Below are 23,141 nucleotides of genomic sequence, written 5' to 3'. Positions count from 1 at the left end.
CAAAAGGCTTAGGCACAAGAGGATTACATGCATTACAGAAAGCTGGAATGACCTCATGACACCGTCCTATAGTACACACACCTTTTATAAACACAGGCAAATGCCAATAGTGTTGGACGGGGGTACATTAACCCTATAAGCAAAGTTATTTTGGGCACTCCAAACTTCACAGCTACACAGGGGAGATTTATCATCAAGTTTCTGAGGTAAAACTGTTCTATTTGCCCATGGAAACCAATTGGAGCTCAGATTTAACTTTATAAACAGCTGTAGGGAAAATAAAAGCCGAGCTCTGATTGGTTGCCATGGGAAACTAGAACAGTTCTGCTCTAAGAGACTGATGATAAATCTCCCCCAATGAGTGTATGTCCTTTTAGGTCACATTTACATTAGTGTATTTAGAAACCATTTAGTATTAGAAGTGACGACCATAGTTCCTCTAGACACAGGTAGAGGTGGGTGCAGTGATGATGGAGTGAAGGTTTGCCATGGCTGTATGGTGCCATGTGATGATGTCATCTCGCTTACGGGCTTTAGGCCTATCAACAGACGCAGCAGAGGAGGCAGCAGGACTGCTGCAGGTGAACGAGGAGAAGCGAGTATTCAATTTTTATTATTTATTTTACTGCAAAATGGGAGTGGGCCACAAAGTAAGGGGGCACAAAGAGAGAGAGAACAGAGAAGGGGGCAACAATGATATTTGAGGTGGACCACAATGTGAGTAGAAACAGATAGTAAGCTACAAAAAGAGGGGGGCACAAGGAGGTGGGAAAGGGTTATTATACATGATGGGGGCATTTGTAAAGCACTACAGAATATGGTGGTGCTGTATAAATAAAGATTATCGTTGTTATTTAAAGTTTGGGTGGGAGCAATATGTGGGACTGTACAGAAGGTGGCTACAATGAATGGGTAACACAAATAGAGGAGGTGCAGAGAGGGACAATAAAGGGGTAGCAGAGAAGGGGGTCACAATGAGTGGGCGGGCACAATGAGTGGTGGTGCAGGGAGGGGGGCCACAATGAGTGGGCAGGCACAATGAGAGGTCATGCAGGGAGGGGGTCACAATGAGTGGGCGGGCACAATGAGTGGTGGTGCAGGGAGGGGGGCCACAATGAGTGGGCAGGCACAATGAGAGGTCATGCAGGGAGGGGGTCACAATGAGTGGGCGGGCACAATGAGTGGTGGTGCAGGGAGGGGGGCCACAATGAGTGGGAGCAATGTAGAAACCATTAAGATGGGTCAGGGGCTTAACTAGGAGAGGCAATGCCCCATAGCAGACTTCTGAATGGGGCCCCTCTAAAAAAATAAATAAAAAAAATCACATGCAGTATATACACATACATATATGTACTGTAAGCAGATGACCAGTCAGATTCTGTAGGGTATGTATATGAGAAAATCCAGAATGCTGGCTTCTCAGCAAAAAACTATGTTTTCTGAGCATTGTTTATATGCTATGCACTGGGTGGATTTTTTAGGGAATGGCAGGTAGACTAGTAGTGAGAATTGCCATTCCCATCCCCTCCAGTCCACAACATTCCTAGGGAAGCCCAAGTGACTGGGATTGTCTCCATTAGTGAGGAATAAGAAGTCCGCTAGCAGAGCGACAATGGCAGAGCTTGGTTGGAAAGCCAGAAAGGTGTTTGCTCCCTCTGGAGACTGTCTTGCACTGTCTGAAATCTTTGTTATTACAGGCAATGAAACCAGTGTCTGTTTAGTCTTCGTGCAGACGGGCAGGTGTTTATTTTATGTTTTATCTGCTGCATTTGAATACCACTGTTTGGGTGAATAAAACTCAACATTTGGTCTGCTAACCTTGGCGTCTGCATAATTTTTAAACCACCAGCACACACATTTGCTGACAATACATACATAAAGCATATACAGACAGTATATACACCCATGCTTCAGACATAAAGCATGAATACATCACAAATGCTCACATGTATAAACCATACACAGCATATACAAATACAGTATATATTACACAATACCCAAGAATCGGGGCCCTCGACAATGCGGACCCCATAGCAGTTGCTATCATTGTAGTTATGCCCCTGAGCTGGGTATCATACTGTGTAGGAATACTGGTGGGTGGGATAAGAGCTGTGGCAATGTGCATGGCATTTAAGTCAAAAAATATTATGTGCCACACTTTTTATTTGGAATGGGCTGCATAATCTTAATTTTAAACATCTGATCAATTTGACTAAATTACATTAGCGCAGAATAATTTCATGATAAATGTGAACTGTATCCTTCAGTGTAAAAACTGTGAATGTGTACTTACTAGAAGCTCAGAAAAGTAACACACAGGTGGAATATGTCTGACAACATTTAAGTAATGTGAGCATATTTTTCTTATGATGGAGACAAACCTTTGCTGCGCAAACATGACCTCTTACCTTTCTGGAGAGTAAACATCTGTACAATTGCCAAAGGGCATGCTTGACATTGTAGTTAAAGTTTTCTTTATAGTTGTGTTTTTAAGTTAACTCTTACATTTTTATCATAGTCTTATTCTTTGTAGGTGAACAAAAACTAAATGTAAAATCTGTAAATTTGGTCACAATATGAGGGTGAGCTGCTGGGGGGGGGGGGGGTGTCACAATATGAGGGGACCACAATGTAAGAGGAGGTTGGGGGACACAATGTTAGGTGGAGATGGGGGGGGGGCACTAAGCAGGGAATTATACTGTGTGGGGGTAGAGTAAGGGGCTGGGCAAAATGGCAGATCAGAATGACATATTTTTATATAAACAAAATATGGCCATTCAACAGTTATGTCCCATGAATGTTTGTACAAAAACAGAATGATATAAAACCACGTCCTCAACATAAAGTCCTTTTAGAGTTTTCCCATTCAAAGTCTTACCAGTACCAACCATCCATACACTTTAGGCAGCAGTCACACAAATGTTTGACCGATGGACCCCCATATGTCCTGCTCCCCGATTATCCTCAAGAGAAGGGAGGAAACAGTAGGCACTTTCCTACTCATCACTAGGTAGAATTTACAGTGGATTGATTTATTCAACTACTATTGAATGCAATGGTAAATTAAAGGGGTTGTCCAAGTTTAGACAAAAATGTTGTGGTGGCGGGGGAGCTTGACAAAACAATAAACCTTTACTTCCGGCAGCCCTGGTGTACCACGCCACAGTCCCATGATGCCGTGCTCCTGTTTGCCTACAGCGGCATGGCACCTCGGCACCGGCAACTTCAGGCCGTCTGACATCCCCACCAGTCTTTTGCACCAGGGCCTGATACTTAGTGGTTAGCATTACAGCTTTGCAGCGCTGGGGACCTGGGTTCAAGTCCCAGGGTCAACATCTGCAAAGAGTTTGTATGTTCTCTCCGTGTTTGCGTGGGTTTCCTCCGGATTCCTCCCACACTTGAAAACATACTTGTAGGTTGAGTAGATTGTGAGCCCCATGGGGGCAGGGACTGATTTGTCATGCACAGTGCAGCGCTGCGTAATCTGTGTGCGCTATAAAGGAATTATGATTATTAATTTGGTGCAGATGTTGGTACCTTCAGCAAAAATGACCTTAAAAGATCCCTCCTTGTGATTAATCTCTTTAAACATCTCTTTGCATTAACATTCCTATGTGTCTTATGGGGCCAAGTGAGGCAGTAACTTACTTTCCCTCTTTTTATCGACCCATAAATATTTAGGTTCAGTTGAATATGTCTGTAGACAACATATGTGTGTTCCCATTAAAATGTAAGTTTGGTGACAAATTCCTTTAATACATCCTATACTGTTTATCTTGAAAAGAATCAGTAAGAAATTCTGGATTGTGAAACATATTATATTTATTATACATTCAAATCCCATATTTTCATGGGAAAATACATAAGGAATGAGTTCTTAATACACAGATACTAAAATAAACCATATTACAAAGAATGTATAAAACATAATACTACATCATGCAAGATGTAATATCCACAGTCACGTTGTAATGTTATGACACAGAGGTATAAATGTGTATAAGAGTAAATAACCTTCACTCATGTCAGTACGCAAGAAAGAGGGGGATCTAATACCACGTATACAGATCTAGTATTGTAAAAAAATAGGTTAAAATTCACAATGATAACTTGTCTGTTTATAAGGAAGGGAAAAGAGAGAAGCAATTTTTGGAGGATGCATTTGAATGAGTTTTTCAATAAAATCTTTAGAGTTAGGTTATGGGAATACAGACGGTCCCTGACTTAAAGAACACCACAAGTTAGGGTTTATTCACACTAACTTATGCTCACCCAGCTGTAGCCACTCCCCCCTCCATAGGAAACAGTGGCGCAGGACTGTACACACAAGTGTGTGGCAACGCAGTTTGTATAGTCGTCTGTGGGGACGTATATGTGAATCCGGCCTTATAGATGGGCTCTCTGCCCCCTGTGACCTCTGACGCTGGTTACTCATTAAACTTTAGCCCCAGGCTCCAGTTCTCAACTGTAATAATTATCAAGGTCACAGCAATGGAGCTTTATTGTTAGGCCCATTTCACACTTGCGTTTTTCACGCGCGTTTTCTGCGCGTGCTTTTGAGTGCATTGCACTCTGACCCATTGTAATCGATGGGTCTTTTTCACGCACACATGCACGGTTTTTTTAATGCACGTTTAAATCTCAGCATGCTCTACTTTTGCAAGTCACGCACGTGAAAAACGCACAATACAAGTCTATGGAGACGCATCAAAAACGCATTGCACTCTGAGACACTTGCAAGTGCAATGCGTTTTTCACGCATCAATTGCCATAGAAAAGATAGAGCTCAGTCCTGAGTCCTTTCACGCGCATTATCTGCTAGTTAAAAACGCATTGAAATTGCATTGAAAACCCACGTGAAAAACTGAGACACTGAACCAACTCTGACTGAAAACTGATTGAACTCTTACAAAATATACCTGTTTCGACTTACATACAGATTCAACTTAGGAAGAATCCTACAGCATCTTTTTTGTAACTTGGGGACTGCCTTTATATGGGATTCACACAGAACTCAGCTGAGTTTAGATGATTGCTGCCTTTTCCTGAATTTGTCATGCACATGGCGAGGAGTCCCTTATAGCTCCATGCCACATTAGACACTATGAGATGCTGAGCAAAGGACTGGGTATGCCGACCACCAGGACCCTGGATAAGATACAGATACTCCACTCCATATATGATAACTTTGTGTATACCACAACGCTCCTTTATAGGGTCCCCAATAATGCAGGTCTGGCCAGTACAATTCCGGAACCTGAAACTTTCTTTCATGTTTTTTTTTTGCTATATGTTCAGCGGGACTTATTTATACAGCCCGACTTAATGTAACCACTGAACGCCGTCTGCACGGATATGTTACATGTCAAAAAAGAGACGGTAAGGCTTAGCAGTAAAGTGTGTGATGTGTAACTACCTTAAGGTAACTACCCTAATAGATTCTGAAAAGCAGAAAAAAGTATTTTGTCTTACACATACAGTACATGACATGTATCCATGTTACCAAATGATTCTAGAAGTCTTAACTTAAATAGTGTTGATGAATACAATGTAAGAGTTGTCACTGTGGTGGTACATGATCTCACACTAAATGGCAGCAATGGCTTCATAATGTTATACTTGGCACAGATATCATCCTGTACCACATATATACACAGGGTGTAACAAAGAGGTTGGGACGGTCGAATATCTTGTGAAATACACATTGAATCGAAAAACTATAGATATACAGTATGTGTCAAATTTTTTTAACAAGCTATCCAATGATATGAAACTTGGGGGTGGTGTAGGGGGCAACCTACTACATCCACGTAGCTGTTCCTCGGTTACCCTGAATGTAGTTTCTACATATAAAATTAGACCCCCCTCCCCCCACCTCACCCTTGGAGGAGGGGGGAGGGTTAAAATACAGGGTCAAATTTAGTATAATTGGATAGATTTTTAAGAAATATTCCTTGCCTTTTTTTGATCTGCTGTTTATTTCTCAAGAGATCCCCATTTTTGAACTTTTTGAATTTTTTACGCATTTTAATTTTTGGAGATTGCTGTGCCATCTCTTAATGAAAATGAGCTGAATCACTATATTTTTTCAGGGGAATCCCAATCTGCAATTAAAAATTGGGGTTACCATTTAAGATGTTACAGTTGACTACCACCCCAACCCCTGGGAGGTAGGGTAAGGATAGGAGGACAAGTTTGGTATCACTGAAGACTTATGAAAAATATTTGACATGTATATTTTTATATACGATGTGTATTTCACAAGATATTCCCCAGTCCCGGATATTTTGTTACACCCTTTACAGTATATAACAAAGTGTAACATCCCATTACTTTATTCAGGCAAACGTGCACATTCAGCACGTGTAGGGCCTCTTTTTTTTTGTCACAAACTTCAATGGCCAATTTGGGTTCTTCAAAAAGGGCCTGTATACTGCATCTTTATTCAAATTTTTTTCATGGATCTTATAAGTTAATGGACATCATCAATAGTTTTTAGCCTACTGAACTACTACCCCCCTCAGGTACGCCAAAATGTCCTTTCTAGAATTGTTAAATCTCCCCTGTATCTTGGGTTCTGTAAATCAGTAAATAAGCCCCTATATGTCTAGTAGTTCTCTAAGTTCCCACAGCCACATTTTTCAAAGTTTTTGGGGATTGCGGCAGGTATTGTGCCACACGCGATCGGATTTTGGTGCATCGGCGCCGGCTTTCACGCGACTCAAATCGGTGGCGGGCCTTCGACAATCCGACAGATTCGGACAACGCATGGGATTTAACATTTCAAATTGTGTTGCAAGCCATGCACTCACATACAATGGGAAGAAGAAGGTGAACTGAGCGGGGAAGCGGAAAGTCCAGATCGGGAATCGCGACAGGACCGGGTAAGTAAATGTGCCACATACAATCTGAAAGATGAGATTTTTATCTTTAATATGATACCAAGCATTTTTGTAGATTACACAGAACTGAACATAGAGGCGTACAAAATGAAACTTCTCTGCAGCCTCTAAAATGTGTCCTATCTCAGGGCTCATGCAGTTAACGTGTGCCTGGCCGTAGCCGTAAGGGCACGTCGCGCGTGCTGGATAGGAGGAGAAGCTTTTATGCGGCCACACCACGGTTCGCTGAGCACATTTTGCCCAATGTACCGAGCACGGGCGCCATAGACAACTATGGGGGACGTATATGCGACTGTAAAGTTATTGCCGTATATACGTCCCCCATATGTTAGTGTGCATGGACCCTCAAGTAAATATCTTCTCTGCTCATTTTCACATGACTTAAGAGTTCACATAAAAGAATGAATTTTATATTTCATACCCTTCCTGAGTGGGCTAATAGTTTAATGGGCTAACAGTATCCCTTTAAGCTTGTTTGGACATGTAAAAAATCAGAAGGGATTTAGGCAAGTCCATTTGAGACTCATATTGAGCCGTTTCTGTAGATTTCACCCAATGTGTTGCAAAGAATGAAATCCACAGAAAAAACTTGCAACGTAAAATGACAGAGCAGATGGAGTTACCCTGCAGACTGTCTGCTTCTTTGTACCGCTTCGCTTTTTAATGTTCTGCGCTGCCGAGATTCCACATGCAGTTGCTTGGAAAAATCTGCGGCGTCTCATGTATGACTATTTTTTTGAACCATGCAAATGTGAGAGATACCGGCACACTGGGTGCCGATTTAAAAGGAATATTAGCAAGGAGATCAGGTCATAATAAGGCTTAATGCTGATAAATTGGAACAATTTAACATACATTAAAAATTAACTCGCAGAAAAACAACTCTAAAGCGAGAAAAACACTGGAAAGCACAATTACCCTGCACTTTGTCATACGGTCTTCACTGAACAATGAAGGAGCAAAGTACAAATACTCAATGTTCAAGATGTAAAAATACCATTAGCACCTTAGAAAACACTGCGTGCTGCAAGACGATGGTTATGTGCACAACGATCTATATCTTGGTTGTACTGCCTGTACATAACCTGTACCCAAGTGTAGGATTTACCCAACACAAAGTTTGCTTACATGTATTATATGTGTGGGGGCTTTGGTATCCCCTAATCTCATGGTTACAAGATATCTGTTCTTAAATACATTCCTATTTAAGATCAGACTTGTATAGGGCATATGTTTAGCTTAGCAGGCAATTTTTTTTCTATTTCTTAGTGATCTAACTTTCTGGAGAAATCTCAGTGCACAAGGGAAGATGCCATAACTATTGGTTCGCCTCTGTATTCTTTCAACATTGAGAGAGAACAACAAGCACAGATTATAATATAGGTGGATTGGGCAGTAGCCTGGGGCCTAAACTTCTTTGGGGGCCAATGATCACCTAGACCACCCACCAAGTTTACCAAGATTACTTCTCAATAGAGATCGATATAAGAGGTACCCCGAGCACTAAAATCCTAACACATGCTGTTTTCAGAGCCCCTCCATGACCTCCAGAAGATGGTCTAAACTTTCTGCAGAATTGAGATCCAACAGAAGGAACCCATCTTCCTTTCTCAAGTTGCTTGGTTTGGCTTATGTTTGTCAAACTAACTGCTGCTTGGTGGAGTGCAGCTTGGAATAAAGAAGTAAATGAGTGTACTCGGCACAGCCACATCCCTGGTGCACTGACACACTGCTTAAAGGGATTGCCCAAGAATATAAACTTTTTAAATATAAACTTGTACTCACCACCTACGTCGCTCCCGATGTCCTTTGCCTTGGTCCATCAGAGCGGTTCCAATGCATGTTTACAGGAGCATGGAAGCTCACCTCCGACAACTTCCGGGCAGCCTGGCACACCTACCCTTCCCTTGTACTGGAGCTATAACAGGTGCTGGTACAGGACACGGATGGATGTCCCTGGCCGCCCAGAAGTTGTTGCGGCCAAGCTTCTGTGCCCATGTAAAATACAGTGACACGGCTCCAACGGACCACAGCATAGGACACTGGGAGTACAGCCCTCCTCAGCATGGCTCCTAAGTTTATATGAAAGAGAAATAATACTAGAATGACACATCACTGACAGAAAGGAAATGTATGTAGAGAAACCCTATACAGTGCCCTACACAATGCTTTTATGTGTGTGGTGGTTTGGGCTGGTATACTTCCTCTCAACAAAATTTCAACATGTAGAAATCCAACTCCCAATCCATCATAACCCAATTTCTATAGTCAGAGGAACGTCATGTATAATGCTGTGAGTCACTGCTTCCTTACCTTTCTATACAACAAGCCTGAACAGGAACCTAGTCCAACAGGGAGGCAGAGACTCATAACATGAAAGATGCCAATAATGCTGTGGAAAGGCTCAGCCTGGATAATATGGCCGACATATACTTAAATACCTGTCTGAGATAGGCCTTGTGGCTGGTCCTCATAAGATCTGTAGGTTCAGCCGACATTCACCTGCCGTGTATGGCCACTGTTGCTAATAATTCTGTACCCAAACCTGCTTCTATTGATTTGAACAGGATGGTTTGTTAATGATACAACTTAAACAACAATGAATATTCTGAATATATCATCTTACTGCAAAATGTAAAGGAACCATTAGGATCAGAAATAGATAATAAATTTATATTAAGTTAAAAAGCGGGGCATTGCCCACATTAGAGCTCTGGGCTTCCTGGTTAGCTTGGTCCATTTTGCCTGGTAAAACTGTTTCCCCCAGGAGGCTGAATCTGAATAGAATCCAGAAGGGGACGGAGGGCTTGTCCAAAGGGCCTGGAGAAAAAGAAAAGAAAATTAATTAAAGGGAAGGTTTAAAAATCTGTGAGGGACAATGATAAAGCTCCCTTAAAGGTGCCAGGACAGCGGTGTTATTGGACATCAATAGGCTGCCATGACTGCCTTCATCATTCACATGGGGAAGCAGTATATTTATTAATATACTGAGCCAAAAAATAAAGGGGATGTGAAATGCATAGAAAAAGCCATAAAAACAAAGGCCATAATACAATGAAACAGTTTCTTTGTCCGTTTTACTGCATTCAGAGTTTAGTTCCAGCTTTCCAGTAAGTTGCACAGAATATTTAATCATGTCACTGGGAGGTAAAATTTGTGATATGGTTCTAAAAATGTAAAGATCAAAAAATATTATGTCTGTATAAAGACGAGGTGTAATAATGGAAAAGTGCTACAGAGGGAAGCGGTAAAAAGTTTGCCTAGTTTGCCATGTTACAAATCTCATAGAGACCATACCCCACTTAAATATACACAGTGTAGTAGTTACAATGAAGATTAGTTTTTGCTCCTAAACCGGCGCTAGGTCTTATTTTCAGGGGATGTCTTATATTTCCATAAAAGATAATTCACATTTATTGTTGGACAAAAGAATCAACTTCTCCAACATCCTTATAACTCTCCAAACTCTGAATTTCATGCAGAATTTCTTGTGACTCCATTACTATTGGAATCATTGTCAACAATCTCTCATGTTTAGTAATAGCGCTTTCCTTAAATGATCCCCTTCTTGTCAGCACTTCTTGTCTGGGTAGCTGCTTGTATCACATTTGCAGCGCAACAGTCAGAGATTTTATCCCATGAATTCTTCCCGCAGGTCACAACCTCTTGTGGTATCTAAATGATCTACTAATACTAATGTACAACATGGGGGGAGCAGACGCAATGGCTGCCGCTAGGTCTTATTTTCAGGGGAGGCCTTATATTTCTAAGCTTGAACAAACTTCTACTAGGTTTTATTTTCGGGGGATGTCTTATTTTAGGGGAAACAGGGTAAGTTATTCTATGGAAGCATTAAACCGGACTGACCAATCTATTGTGCAGATACACTTAACCTCTGTCCACATAGAATAAGTGTTGGATAACTGAGGGTCCACTTCTTCATTCACTTTATTCACTTCTATGGTTAAATCTATGTTCCCCATAAAAGTGAATGTGCTACTGATTTTCATGTACACTAGTTCTAACTTTTTTGGTGGACAATCAGTGGCACTTGTAGGCCCTTCATCTCATGATCACTGGGGTCTCACTGCTGGGACCCATAGATAGGATATACGTTTCCTTTTTGGTAAAACCCCATCAGCTTTGTGCTACAAAAGCACAAACTAGCCCCAAAACACCAGTGGTAAAAAACCACACAAGCTTCCATCACTACACACCACGTAGCGAATGTTAAATTCCACACTTTGAATCTGTAGAAGCAATTGACAGACTGAATTGTAAACCGGCAGCCTAAATTTAAATTTAATTGTAATATATCCTATTTTTTTTAACCCTTAATAAAGGTTCTCATGGGGAGAAAAGGCGATTTTTGAGAAGTTTTTGCTTTCATTAATTTTTAAAAACCTTATTTTAACTTTTTTTTTTCTTTTCTGCTGTCCCACTAGGGATACCTTAGTATAGTATAATATGTAAGGCTGGAAAAAGATGCAAGTCCAACCTTTAAGAATTAATTAAAAGTTTTTCCCCCATAACCCGTGATATTTTTTCTCTCCAGAAAGGCATCCAGGCCTCTCTTGAACATGTACATAGAGTCCGCCATAACAACCTCCTGCGGCAGAGAGTTCCATAGTCTCACTGCTCTTACAGTAAAGAACCTTTGTCTATGGTGATGGTAGAATCGCCTCTCCTCTAGTACTGCAGTGTATTGTATTGCAGCTGTTTCACTGACAGTTTGCCTTGGACTGGACCTAACAGGCCTTTGTACAGGAGGTCTTTTTCACACCTCTAGCTGCCAGGGGAACCCCTTGGTTACAGAGAAAACCATTTTTCTTCTGTCTCTCTCCTTAGCTGCCGCCATCAAGCTTGATCACAAGATAAGTGGTTAGATTTGGGGCATAACTACCTCAGCTGCTTTTGGGGCCCACAGTATCATGGGGCCCGGACATTTGACCTTACACACTAAAAAATGAAGTATGTGTGCCATAATTTACATATTATGCTGCACATTTTCCACAGTGCACATCATGAATTGTCAGCTCAGATAAAAAAGTCGGAGAGAGGGAAGGGACAGCAGAACAACAGGACTGGGAATCTCTCATCTCTAATTCCTGCTGTGTACTTCCCCCATGTGGTAATCAGCTACTGGGACAGATCTGTGCTAAGCTGCCCAAAAGGTTTTTTGTGAAATCAGTGCTTTTAATCTTGGCACCAAATATACCAATTAGAATCTCTACTGCCAGGTGGGCTTTGCCACGCCGTCCCCTTCAACCCCAAACAACCCAAAGTACAGAGACTAGATAACATAATGGATGACAAAACTAAAAGCACTATTGGCTTCGGAATGGTGAAAACTAAAGAAATAAATTCTACCTGCATCAGAATAAGTGGAGTGGAACTCATTTAAGAATATAAAAAGTTGTAGTACGTGAAATTAATTTTTTTCCTGTAATAACCAAAGCTATAGAGTTTCTTTATTAAATTAAAAATTGTGGTAACATGTCCAATTCTTTACCAGGTTACAAAACATCCCCCTGATACTCAATATACAGAAAGAAATAAGGAGTTATCTACTTACGTGGAAAGCACCTCAGAAGGCAGCTCTGTAATATAGGAAGGAATCTTCCGCCCAGTCAGAAATTGTGCAACTTCATTGCTAAATGTATTGCAGTTGTGATCAAATAGATGGTAGGACTCCCCGCTGTGGTGACAGAGCATATAACACCAACAATCAGTGGTCTGTGCTACAAGCTAAAAAGTATTGGGTTCTTGAAGAAGAAGCAGTGTTGTCATAACAATACCATGGTTAATCTAAAGAATGACATTATGTTTAATTCATTTAAAACAACAATAACCAAAAAAAAAATAAAAAGTCATAAAAAAACTTAAATAACTGTACAGAAAGCTTAAAAGTATTAATTAAAGGAAATCTACCATCAACATCAAGCACGATAAACCAGGGGCACTGTGACTGTGATAATCTTCTTATATATGTTATCCATGGCCTCCAGCCTTCTAAAATCAACTTTAACAATTATTCTAAGCCAGAAGAGCTGTAGGGTGCATTTTCACAAGCTGAAGAAAATGACCACAATCACAGTGTCTGGATCAATGATTAATTGCCCCTGGTTTATCATGCATGATTTTGGATAGTAGATTTCCTTTAAAATCAGTCCCACAAAATAGGACATTGTATGGTGTATAACCACACAGAGCCACCCTTATCATGGGCTTTATAGCACCTAGAAACAAGCTTCTGGTATCATTTTATGTTAATGTTTTTATTATTATGATAACTTGGAGATGTAGGTAACACAAAATTTCCCAAAAGGCATGAATAAAGTATTATTATTGTTATTATTTTAACACATGAAAATTGAAAATGTGATTCTTTGAGCCCCAGAACCAGAGATACTGGCAGTTAAAAACATAGTTGGGATGGCAAACTGCATATACAGATCCAAATCACAGATATGTTTTAACTGCCTGCATCTCACAGAACCCCAATACTAATTCTCATCTTTAAAATGATACCAGAAGCTTTTTCCGAGTTGCTACCAAGCCCAAGATAAGTGAAGCCACCCTATTGCCTCTCAGCATGACTAATCTCAGTTACTCTACCTCAAAGTCATGTGACTGGTAGTTTAGTGGTGTAAATGCGGGTAGCGTCTACCAATTGCAATGACTATGGTCCACACATTGCCTGGCACCACTGCATGTGGCACATATTAATGATGCTTTTGTTAATATGAAGTGTACGTGCAGTCATATCAGATCCTAGCATTCATATAAACAGCAATTCCTACCTGAATCCAGATTCTCCTAGAGATGATAAATAGTCTAGAAAGATGTCCTCTGTCACTTCAGTGGTGCCAAGGTCTATTACATTGTCTGGTTCACCCAGCATTGTGCCCCCCTAAGAAAAATTAAGCAATTGTCAATAAGAAAGAAAACCCCAGCATTTTAACAGTAGTGACACATTGATCATTATGAGTACAGCAGTTCCTACAGCGAGTAAACATGCAGATTTATTACCTTATGATGACAATGTAGAGTTCTAAATCTACAATATGCCTTTCTTGTTGTTATTTACATTAGAAATATATGAATAAATTGACAAATGGGCGTTACTATTCACCTTATAGTTTCATAGTAGATTAGGCTGGAAAATGACCCAGGTCCGACAAATCCAACCCATAAAATCACAATGTTACTCTAGAGGAAGGAAATAACCCCTAAGAGGTTGATGCAAAATAGCCTAAAGTAGGGAACATTTTCTTTCCCAACCCCAAAATGTAAAAAAAAAAAAATCTCTGGATCAACATCAAAATAAAGGACATCTACCAGCCTTAAAAAAGGCTTTTAAAAATTTGCAAATGAGCCCGAGGGGCTCTATAGGTGTTTATGAGACCTGGAGCCACTCAGGCTCATTTGCATGATTTTAAAGCCTTAAAGAACACCAGAATGTCAGTGTGCTTGGTTTACAACCCTTCATTCTGGTTGTAGATGTCATTTAACAAAATGTTTTGTTCCCGTAACACCCTGTTAAAGGAAACCTACCATCAGTAATCTACCTATTAAGGTAGATCTGATAGCAGGATGCTAGACTCTAATCTATTTTTACCTAATCCTAAAATACTTTCTAAGCTACACTTTATATTGCAAATATGCTAATTATCGGGAGAGGCTACAGGGTCGTGGAGTAGCCTTTGCTCCCACTGCCTGGAGAGGACACTGCATGTCCCTGTAGCCTCTGCCAGTAATTAGTTTAGTTTAATTTAAATAGTATTTTAAGATAAGGTAAAAATAGACAAGGGTCCAGCACATTAGTAGCCACCTACAATCAGATATACATTAATAGATAGATTTCTTATGGTTGGTTTCCTTTAACGAAGTATGTATCTGGGGTATGGTGTAGTGATCATGTGGCACATACCTGGCCAGCACGGGAACAGGAGATCAGGATGTGTGAATCCGGGGGCCGGTAATGACCAGAAACAGGCACCCAAAGCCGACGGAGAAGCTGGAGTGTAGCTCCCAAGAAGGTGCCTGGCACACAACACCAGGCCGGATGTCAAAGCTACTGCATGCCGAGACGCAGCTAGATTGAGTGGCTTTGTGCGGTCGGCAGCAGCACCAGAGACAGACCCGGGCAAGTAGCTGCTCACCTCAGCCTGGAAAGCCAAGTCAGTCCGCGGGATCCCAGTACCTGGCCCTGCTGGAAGTTGGGTGAGGAAGAGGAGGTCACAGGGGAAGAGGAAGCTGGAGGGGAAACCCCAGAGCCAGACGCTGCTGCTGAACCCACAGTGGCAGACATCCTCAGAGCTGTGCAATATAACACTGAAGTCCAAGAATAGTCGGAGGCTGTGCTGGCTCTTTAGGCGAAAGCTGATGACCAGGAAAATTGGCGATGCCGCAATTATATGAGAATTGTTGGGATGCCGGAGAAGGTAGAAGGACAGAACCCTGATGGCTACTTTGAGAAATGGCTTGTTGAACAAGATGCCTTACTCCTTTCTTCGTGGTGTGACGGGCTCACCGTGTACCTACGATGCCAGTGCAACCAGGCAGACCACCACGACCTGTGCTGTTTAGGCTGCTGCACTACAAGGACCGTGACTGGATACTACGCATGGCCCAGGACCAGAATGAGATCACTGTCAACGGGGTGAGAGTCGCCTTCTTCCAAGACTTCTCAGCTGAGGCCCAAAAATAAAAAGCGGATGCAATTCTTGGACATTAAACCACGCTTAACCCCAGAGCGCAATAAGACGTACCCTTATGTCTTGCTGCGCATGGGGAGTATGAAGAGGGCTCACGGGCTGAGCCCTCTTCATACTCACCGGGCATTTGCTTCATGATGAAGCAAACGCCCGTCGCTAACACCCGCGATCGGTGCTTGCACCGATCGCGGGTGTTAACCCTTTGATTGCCGCCAGCACAGCTGCCGGCGGCATTAAAGAGCCGGCGGCGCGTGGGCGCCGCCATCTTGGCTCCGATCGTCACTCCCCGTGACGTCACCGGGGAGCGGCGATCCGTTGCCATGACAGCCTGGGATCACATAAAGATACGAGGCTGTCATGATCGAGGCTATCTATTACAATGTGCGATCTGCACATTGTAATAGATGGTATGCAAAATCCCCATATACTGCTATACTTTAGTATGGCAGTATATGATAGGATCAATCAGACAACCTAGGGTTAAAGTACCCTAGGGAGTCTGAAAAATAGTAAAAAAAATAAATAAAAAAAAAGTAAAAAAAAATGATATTAAAATAACATAAAAATTCAAATCACCCCCCTTTCCCTAGAACTGATATAAATATAAATAAACAGTAAAAATCCTAAACACATTAGGTATCGCCGCATCCGAAAATGCCCGATCTATCAAAGTATAATAACCGTTTTTCACTGCGTTTTACCCCGTAGCGGAAAATAGCGCCCGAATTCGCAAATTGCATTTTTTTGCCATTTTGAAAAATAGAAAAAATTCTATAAAAAGTGATCTAAAGGTCGCACGGTCCTAAAAATAAAAGCGTTGAAAACGTCATCAGAAGTCGCAAAAAATGACACCACCCACAGCTCTGTACACTAAAGTATGAAAAAGTTATTAGCGCAAGAACACTGTAAAATGAAGAATTTTTTTTCTGTACAGGAGGTTTTAATTTTTGTAAATGTATGAAAACATTATAAAACCTATACAAATTTGGTATCCCCGTGATCGTATTGACCCAATGAATGAAATAGACCTGTCATTTGGGGCGCACAGTGAAAGCTGTACAAACCAAGCCCACAAGAAATGGCGCAAATGTGTTTTTTCATCATTTTCACTGCATTTAGAATTTTTTTCCCGCTTCCCAGTACACGGCATGGAATATTTAATACCATCACTATGAAGTGCAATTTGTTACGCAGAAAATAAGACATCACACAGCTCTGTACATGGAAAAATAAAAAAGTTATAGATTTTTGAAGGTGGGGAGTGAAAAATAAAAACGCAAAAACGAAAAAGGGCCTGGTCCTTAAGGGGTTAAGGGCCTTGGAGATCTCGTCTTCTATGCTGTATCCTAGCCTGGCTTATGGTGGTGGCCCTAGGATACACACATTTATTTGAGTGGCGCTACAATGGCAGGACACCCATGAGGTCCGCCTGCAGAGACAGGATAAAGACTCGGAGGGGACTGATCTGCTGTCTGATACTCCCAAGGCAAGACAGAAGATACCTGAAGGGAATTCTGCTAAGTTCCTTTGTTTCACTTACTGATTGCTGGTTTTAGATAAATAAATGCATTAATTGCCATGTGTTGTGCCTGAAGACGTGCCGCTGCTACGGTGGTAACATGGCCAGGCGATATCCTGTCTACAAGACGTACACATGTGCTTAATGCGGAGAAGGTTCTGCAACATATGATAGTGGAGGAGATGGAAAGATTCTATGATAGTAAATGCTGCATGTAGCCTGTAGAGGAATGGGAGACGACCCCAAGAGGCCGCAAAACACGATTATATCTGTTTGACATTCATGTATATCTGCTAGGATGCTTAACGTTAGCCCTGGCAATCTTCAGAGGGGAGAAATGTCTTTGTTGGGGTGACTGGAGGGGGGGGGGGGGAATATGAAGGGCAGGAGTTTGGTCTCCAATTCTGGAGGTGCCCATCTTCTAGGGCTCAGGGAGGTAGGAATACCAGAGGAGGTAGAAGGAAAAAGTGTGGAGGGTGTGATGATGGCAGACACGTTAAAAGGGTTGTCCTAGAATGTCCAGGGCATGGGGAATGAAAAGAAAAAAAGTGCTATATTTTAGTATACAAATGGACATGCAGCTACAGTGATAGGGCTACAGGGAACCCACTTGTCGAATGATACTGTTTCCCTGGTTCATAAGCCGTGGGTGGCCCACAGCTACCAGGCATTCAATAATACATATTCAAGGGGGGCGAGTCTGTTAATTGCTACATCGGTACCCTTCATGTGCTATTACTCCACTTTGGATCCAGAAGGATGACATGTGGTGGTACAATGCAGACAGTGGGACTGTGTCCTGGTGGTGGTGCACACTCTGCCACCATACTCTAGCATGCCGTTGAGGGAACTGCTGGGGAAACTGGCGACATTGGGGCACATTTACTTACCTGGTCCCTGCGCGATCCCTGAGGTGCGTTGTCCAACGAGGATGAAGTCTGATGCAATTCAACAAGATTGTGCACCCGATAGCCTGCATGTGTCGCTCAGGTCTGCCGGAGCTCACCTTCTTCTTCCCGGTGTATGCGAGTGCATGTCTTGCGACACAATTTGACTTGTTAAATCCCGCGCATGGTCCGAACCCGTTGGAGTGTCCGTCGGCCGTCCCCCGATTTGTGTCCAGTGAAAGCCGGCGCAATTGCGACACAATCTGATCACGTGCAACACAATCCCCCACGCGACCCCAGAAAACGGCGGAAAACCCGACAGAAATGTGGCAGCAGGACCCATTGTCTGATGTGCCCTGGATTATTATGGGGGATTTTAATATGGTGCTATGTGAGGGGGTGGTTATGCTCACTACTGGGGGAAATACAGTAGAGGGGGAGATAGCCTGACTTCTCTGAGGAGGTGGTGCATACAAAAAAGCTTACACGACCTTTGTCTCCATATAGATCCCTATTTCGAATAGACGTGATATTGGGTACGGTGAGAATGTTAACAACTGTGGATCATTCTGCTCTCTTGATGACAGAGAATTGTGGGGTAGGGGGCACATGCTACAAAGGTGGGTGCGCATGAATGCTTTTTGGCTGCGACTGATAAGATGATGGTTAAGGAACGTCTAAAAGAATATTTGGAGTATAATGAGGGCCAAGAGCGGTGTTCTGGGATGCCAAGAAAATGTTCCTACGTGGAGTTTTAGCCAGAGAAATTAAAAAGGTTAAAACTACTGCCAAAGCCTTTGATAGTATAGAATGGGTGTACTTATGGGCAGCACTACGTAAAGTAGGTATTGGCCCTAATTTTATTCACTGGGTTTGTATAATTGCACAAGTCGCCAGTAGCTAATGTGAGGGCGAATTGGGCTGTATCAGAACAATTCTATCTTCAGAGGGGCATAAAGCAAGGGTGCCCTCTGTCGCACCTTTTATTTGCACTGGTCATTGAGCCTCTGTCTTGTATGGTCCGACAACATGCGGGTGTAAGGGGATTTGGGTACAAAGGGGAGGAGAAGATCTCGTTATACGCAGATAATGTCTTGCTATTCTTTTCTGATGTCCAGCGATCGCTACCAGTGGTAATGGTGGTTTTTGGAGGTTACTCTGGTCTCCAGATCAACTGGACAAAATCGCCAATGTTACTTTTATCTAGGAACTATCCGACCCAGCTGCAGGAGGGAGAAATCCCGATAGTTGAGGAGTTTAAATACGCGTCACCAGGTTGGTGTTAGACTATGTTGATCTGGCACCTATGGTGAGAGAGGCACATTCTAGGATTCAAGTGTGGGGTAAACTTCCTATATGCTCCTTAGGTTGAGCAAACTTTATTAAGATGCCACAACTCCTATACATTTTGCATAAAGCCCCAGTCTGGATACCAAGGTTCTGGTATAGGAAGATGCATAGCCTATTTAGTTGGAAAAACTGCAGCTGCCAAAGCTCCCAAAGGGGGGGGGGGGAAAGATGGTTCTAGATGATGGGTTTATTATATGGCTGCCCAATGTCAGCACTTTGGGGGTGGGCAAGACCGGGAGAGGAGACGTGGTACCCAGTAATGGTACACCATTTCGGGGAGGCGCTGGAACAGGTGGCTGTATTAGTAGCGGGGAAGCTGGCAAATAGGGGGAGTCGATATCATTAATGCAGAGTGTATGGAAGGTCTATAAACAGGATTTGGAGGTGGACTCCCTGGACTAAATCTACTCCACTGTGGGATAACCCACACTTTCTAACAATGGCGATGCAAACAGCAGGGGCTTTGCTACCTACAACAATTATTTGTGGGATCAATTCTTAAATCTTTCAGCCAGCTAGAGGAGGGATTTGGGATACCTATGTCTATGTTCTACCAGTGTCTACAGCTTCCGAATACAGTTTGAACCTGGGGATGTTGCGTTCTCGTCCCTAGGAGTCATGGTGAGTGGTGCAAGCTTAGAATCTGAGAAGTCTCAGAAGGCTCGAGCTAAGAAAATTGTGGAAAAAATGGAGTGGCTGGTACAGTATTTGGGGTCAGGATTCAGCAGGACCCCAAAGTTTGTGTGTTGGGATACCTGGGTGGGATAGATATTTCTAGAGCTCTGCAGCTGGCTGTGGCGACACTGTTGTATCAGGTATAAAAGACCATTGCCAGGCATTGGCTTTATGCTGACCCACCAAAAATGTCAGAAATTAAGCGATTGATGAATAATACTATTAAGATGGAGCTGGAGGTATATCTCAAGAGGAACGTGACTGGGAAGTTTGAGAAACAATTGGGAAAGTGGTTGGAAAGTCCAGGATTAGGGACAGAAGATTTATTACGGAGATGGCAGAGGGTACGCCCTGAAGGACGGGGAGAGGTATAAGAGGGATAGGTATTGCCAAAGTTAATTTTTAGGGCTGTGGAGATACTTCCTGAGGAGAGCGGATATGTATATCGATACTGTAAAAATTACAGGCAGTCCCCAGGTTATGTACACAATTGGTTCTGTAGATTGTTATTAAGTTGAAGTTGTATGTAAGTAGGAACTCTATACTTTATAATTATAACCCCAGTCAAAAAAATTTTTGGTCTCTGTGTCAATAGGATTTGAAAAATGTTGTGTTGTCATAAGAAGCAAGATTAACAGTAAAGCTTCATTACAGACACATCTGACTATTATAGCGGTTTATAGTAGCCTAGGGCTAAAGTACAGTAAATTACCAAAAGTCTGGTATCGGAAACACAAACTGTATAATATCATATCCTGCATGGTTGCCCCTACAAAATAAGGTATTAATATAATCCACGGACTTCAATCCCTACCATATTGATCAGTCCATGGCATGGAATAATGTGAAACAGCCCTTAAAGTTTTTCTCGCTGCAATCGTCCTCATAACAATTGAGGTCCCATTTGTTGCAGATAAACGAGTGCCATTCCTTCCCAAAATGGCGACGCGCATGTGCCGTGGCTGGTAACGAGCCCAGTGGCTTAAGTTATTTGCAACGGTGTTGAGCCACACACAAAAAGTCTGAAGTTCTTGTCCTGGTTTGGGGACCGAACTAGTAAAGTTGGGTACAAACCCAAGGTCCAGGCACGCCCAACACTATTCAATAGATATAGTTATATATACAGTTACATATAGATATATAATTGTACAAAGCAATTTTCGGAAGTCCCACTAAAGGGAACAAAGCAGCTGCTCAAGGGCGAAAAGGCTCCCTATTTCTTCACGGCATACGGCGCCGTGCGCCATGTATCCCTATGGAAAGGGGCGGGGTGAGCAGCGCTCTCCCCCTCCTCTTCTCCCCACGCGCTACCGTGTGCCCGCCGTGCTACGGTACGGCGGGCAACGTTGGTGTGAATGCAGCCCAATTTAGGATTTAGAGGAAACCTTTAGTTATAAAGATGCAGTGCAATATGCAGGAAGTACATTATAGAGCAGGAGGAGCTGAGCAGACTGATATATAGTTTTATGAGAAGATATGCATAAAAGAAATTTGATGAGTCAGGGAGGCGGTGCTCAGTGATTGACAGCCATGTTTGTATGCACAGTCATAGTGAAGAAGCTTTCTACCACTCACAGAACCACCTTATTTACTTCTCAGGATAGAAAAAGAAGGGATTTAACATTGTTAAGAATCTGCTCAGCCCCATCTGATCTATAACCTGTTGCTAGCAAATGACACTGCGTTTTACACTATATTACTTTTATGTTGTCATTTTCTTAATCAGATTAAATTCACAAAATATTTTATTCTACAACAATTGCATTTTGCAGAGATTATGAAGAACTGTCAATGAGTTCTTACCGGCGCACAGCTAGTGATCCCTCCGCCACCATAGAAGAATTCTTCTTTAAAAACAATAATGGAGGTGTGCCTGGAAAGCAAAACAAGAACTGTTACCGAATGCTAAGTGACAAGTAACTTTTCTATGTGTATACCTCTGCTGGATACTTTATTCTTCAGGACAACTGATCGTTCCTGGTAAGATTCTGTTTGTTCCGAATGAATCAGTGTCCCAGCAGACCACACACTATAGTGTAAATGATACAGCAGACCGCAGGCTATAGCTTATTATCATAGTAGATAAAGACCCAGGTCCATCAAGTCCAATCTATAAATCATACAGTACTGAACCAGGGGAACTAAGGCTGATGCCAATTTCTCCATAGTGGGAAAAATTACTTCCTGACACGTATTATAGTGTACACGTACGTCACACACTATAGAGTACAGCATACGTCCCCGTAGATCACGCGCCGTAGCGAACATGTCCCCGTAGATAACACATTGTAGTGTACACATCCCCGTAGATCACACGCTATATTGTACATATCCCTGTACATCACACGTTATAGTGTACACATCCCTGTAGATCACACGCTATAGTGTACACGTCCCTGTAGATCACACGCTATAGTGTACACGTCCCTGTAGATCACACGCTATAGTGTACACATCCCCGTAGATCACACGCTATAGTGTACACATCCCTGTAGATCACACGCTATAGTGTACACGTCCCCGTAGATCACATACATCGCTATTACCAATACATACATCCCCAGTAGGAATACAATGGCCACTTACCAGATTCCTTCCAGCTGTTTACCTGGGAGAAGGGGACATAAATGACGCTGTTAGTAGAAGTTTTTCCCCAGACATGTGATAAGATGCAGTAACTACAGCACAAGCCTATGTCTCCCCAGGGCAGATTTCTAGGATTCCCCCCACTACACCAGCAGGCGGCAGTATGGAGCAGTCACATACAACCCTGGGGAGATCCATGCAGGTGACATACACATACCCAGCATGACGGGGCTGAGGCGGCGGGCCATGCCCCGGGACAGGTCGTACACGTAGAGCTGCACCGGCTGCGGGCCCTGTGCAGGTTCCATGGCGGGGACCGGACACTGCTGCTCTACAATCACACAGCACAGGAGAGCCTCTGACAGGCCGGCAACACAGGGCGGCGCTACGTCTGTATTCTACACGCCCACTGCGGTGAGGTCAGCCAATCACAGTAACGAGGAAGAAGGCCAAAACACGCGAACCAAAGGAAACAAAACACTCTGCATTGGACACGCCTATT

The 23,141-nt window shown here is 42.6% G+C and overlaps 1 protein-coding gene across 1 annotated transcript; it reads right to left on the bottom strand.

Moving 5' to 3' along the window:
• Window positions 1-5,223: 5,223 nt before the first annotated feature.
• DESI1 (desumoylating isopeptidase 1) lies at window positions 5,224-23,115 on the bottom strand. The gene is made up of 6 exons (XM_072127044.1): window positions 22,857-23,115; window positions 22,640-22,661; window positions 21,857-21,926; window positions 13,706-13,815; window positions 12,478-12,600; window positions 5,224-9,722 (listed from the first exon to the last, which is right to left on the bottom strand). The coding sequence occupies exons 1-6, from the start codon at window positions 22,945-22,947 to the stop codon at window positions 9,629-9,631; spliced, it is 510 nt and encodes a 169-aa protein (XP_071983145.1). The 5' UTR covers window positions 22,948-23,115; the 3' UTR covers window positions 5,224-9,628.
• Window positions 23,116-23,141: the final 26 nt, after the last annotated feature.

This window comes from Engystomops pustulosus, chromosome 10 (assembly GCF_040894005.1).
Source record: "Engystomops pustulosus chromosome 10, aEngPut4.maternal, whole genome shotgun sequence".
Classification (NCBI taxonomy): Eukaryota; Metazoa; Chordata; class Amphibia; order Anura; family Leptodactylidae; genus Engystomops; species Engystomops pustulosus.
This window is presented reverse-complemented; position numbering and strand designations above follow the sequence as displayed.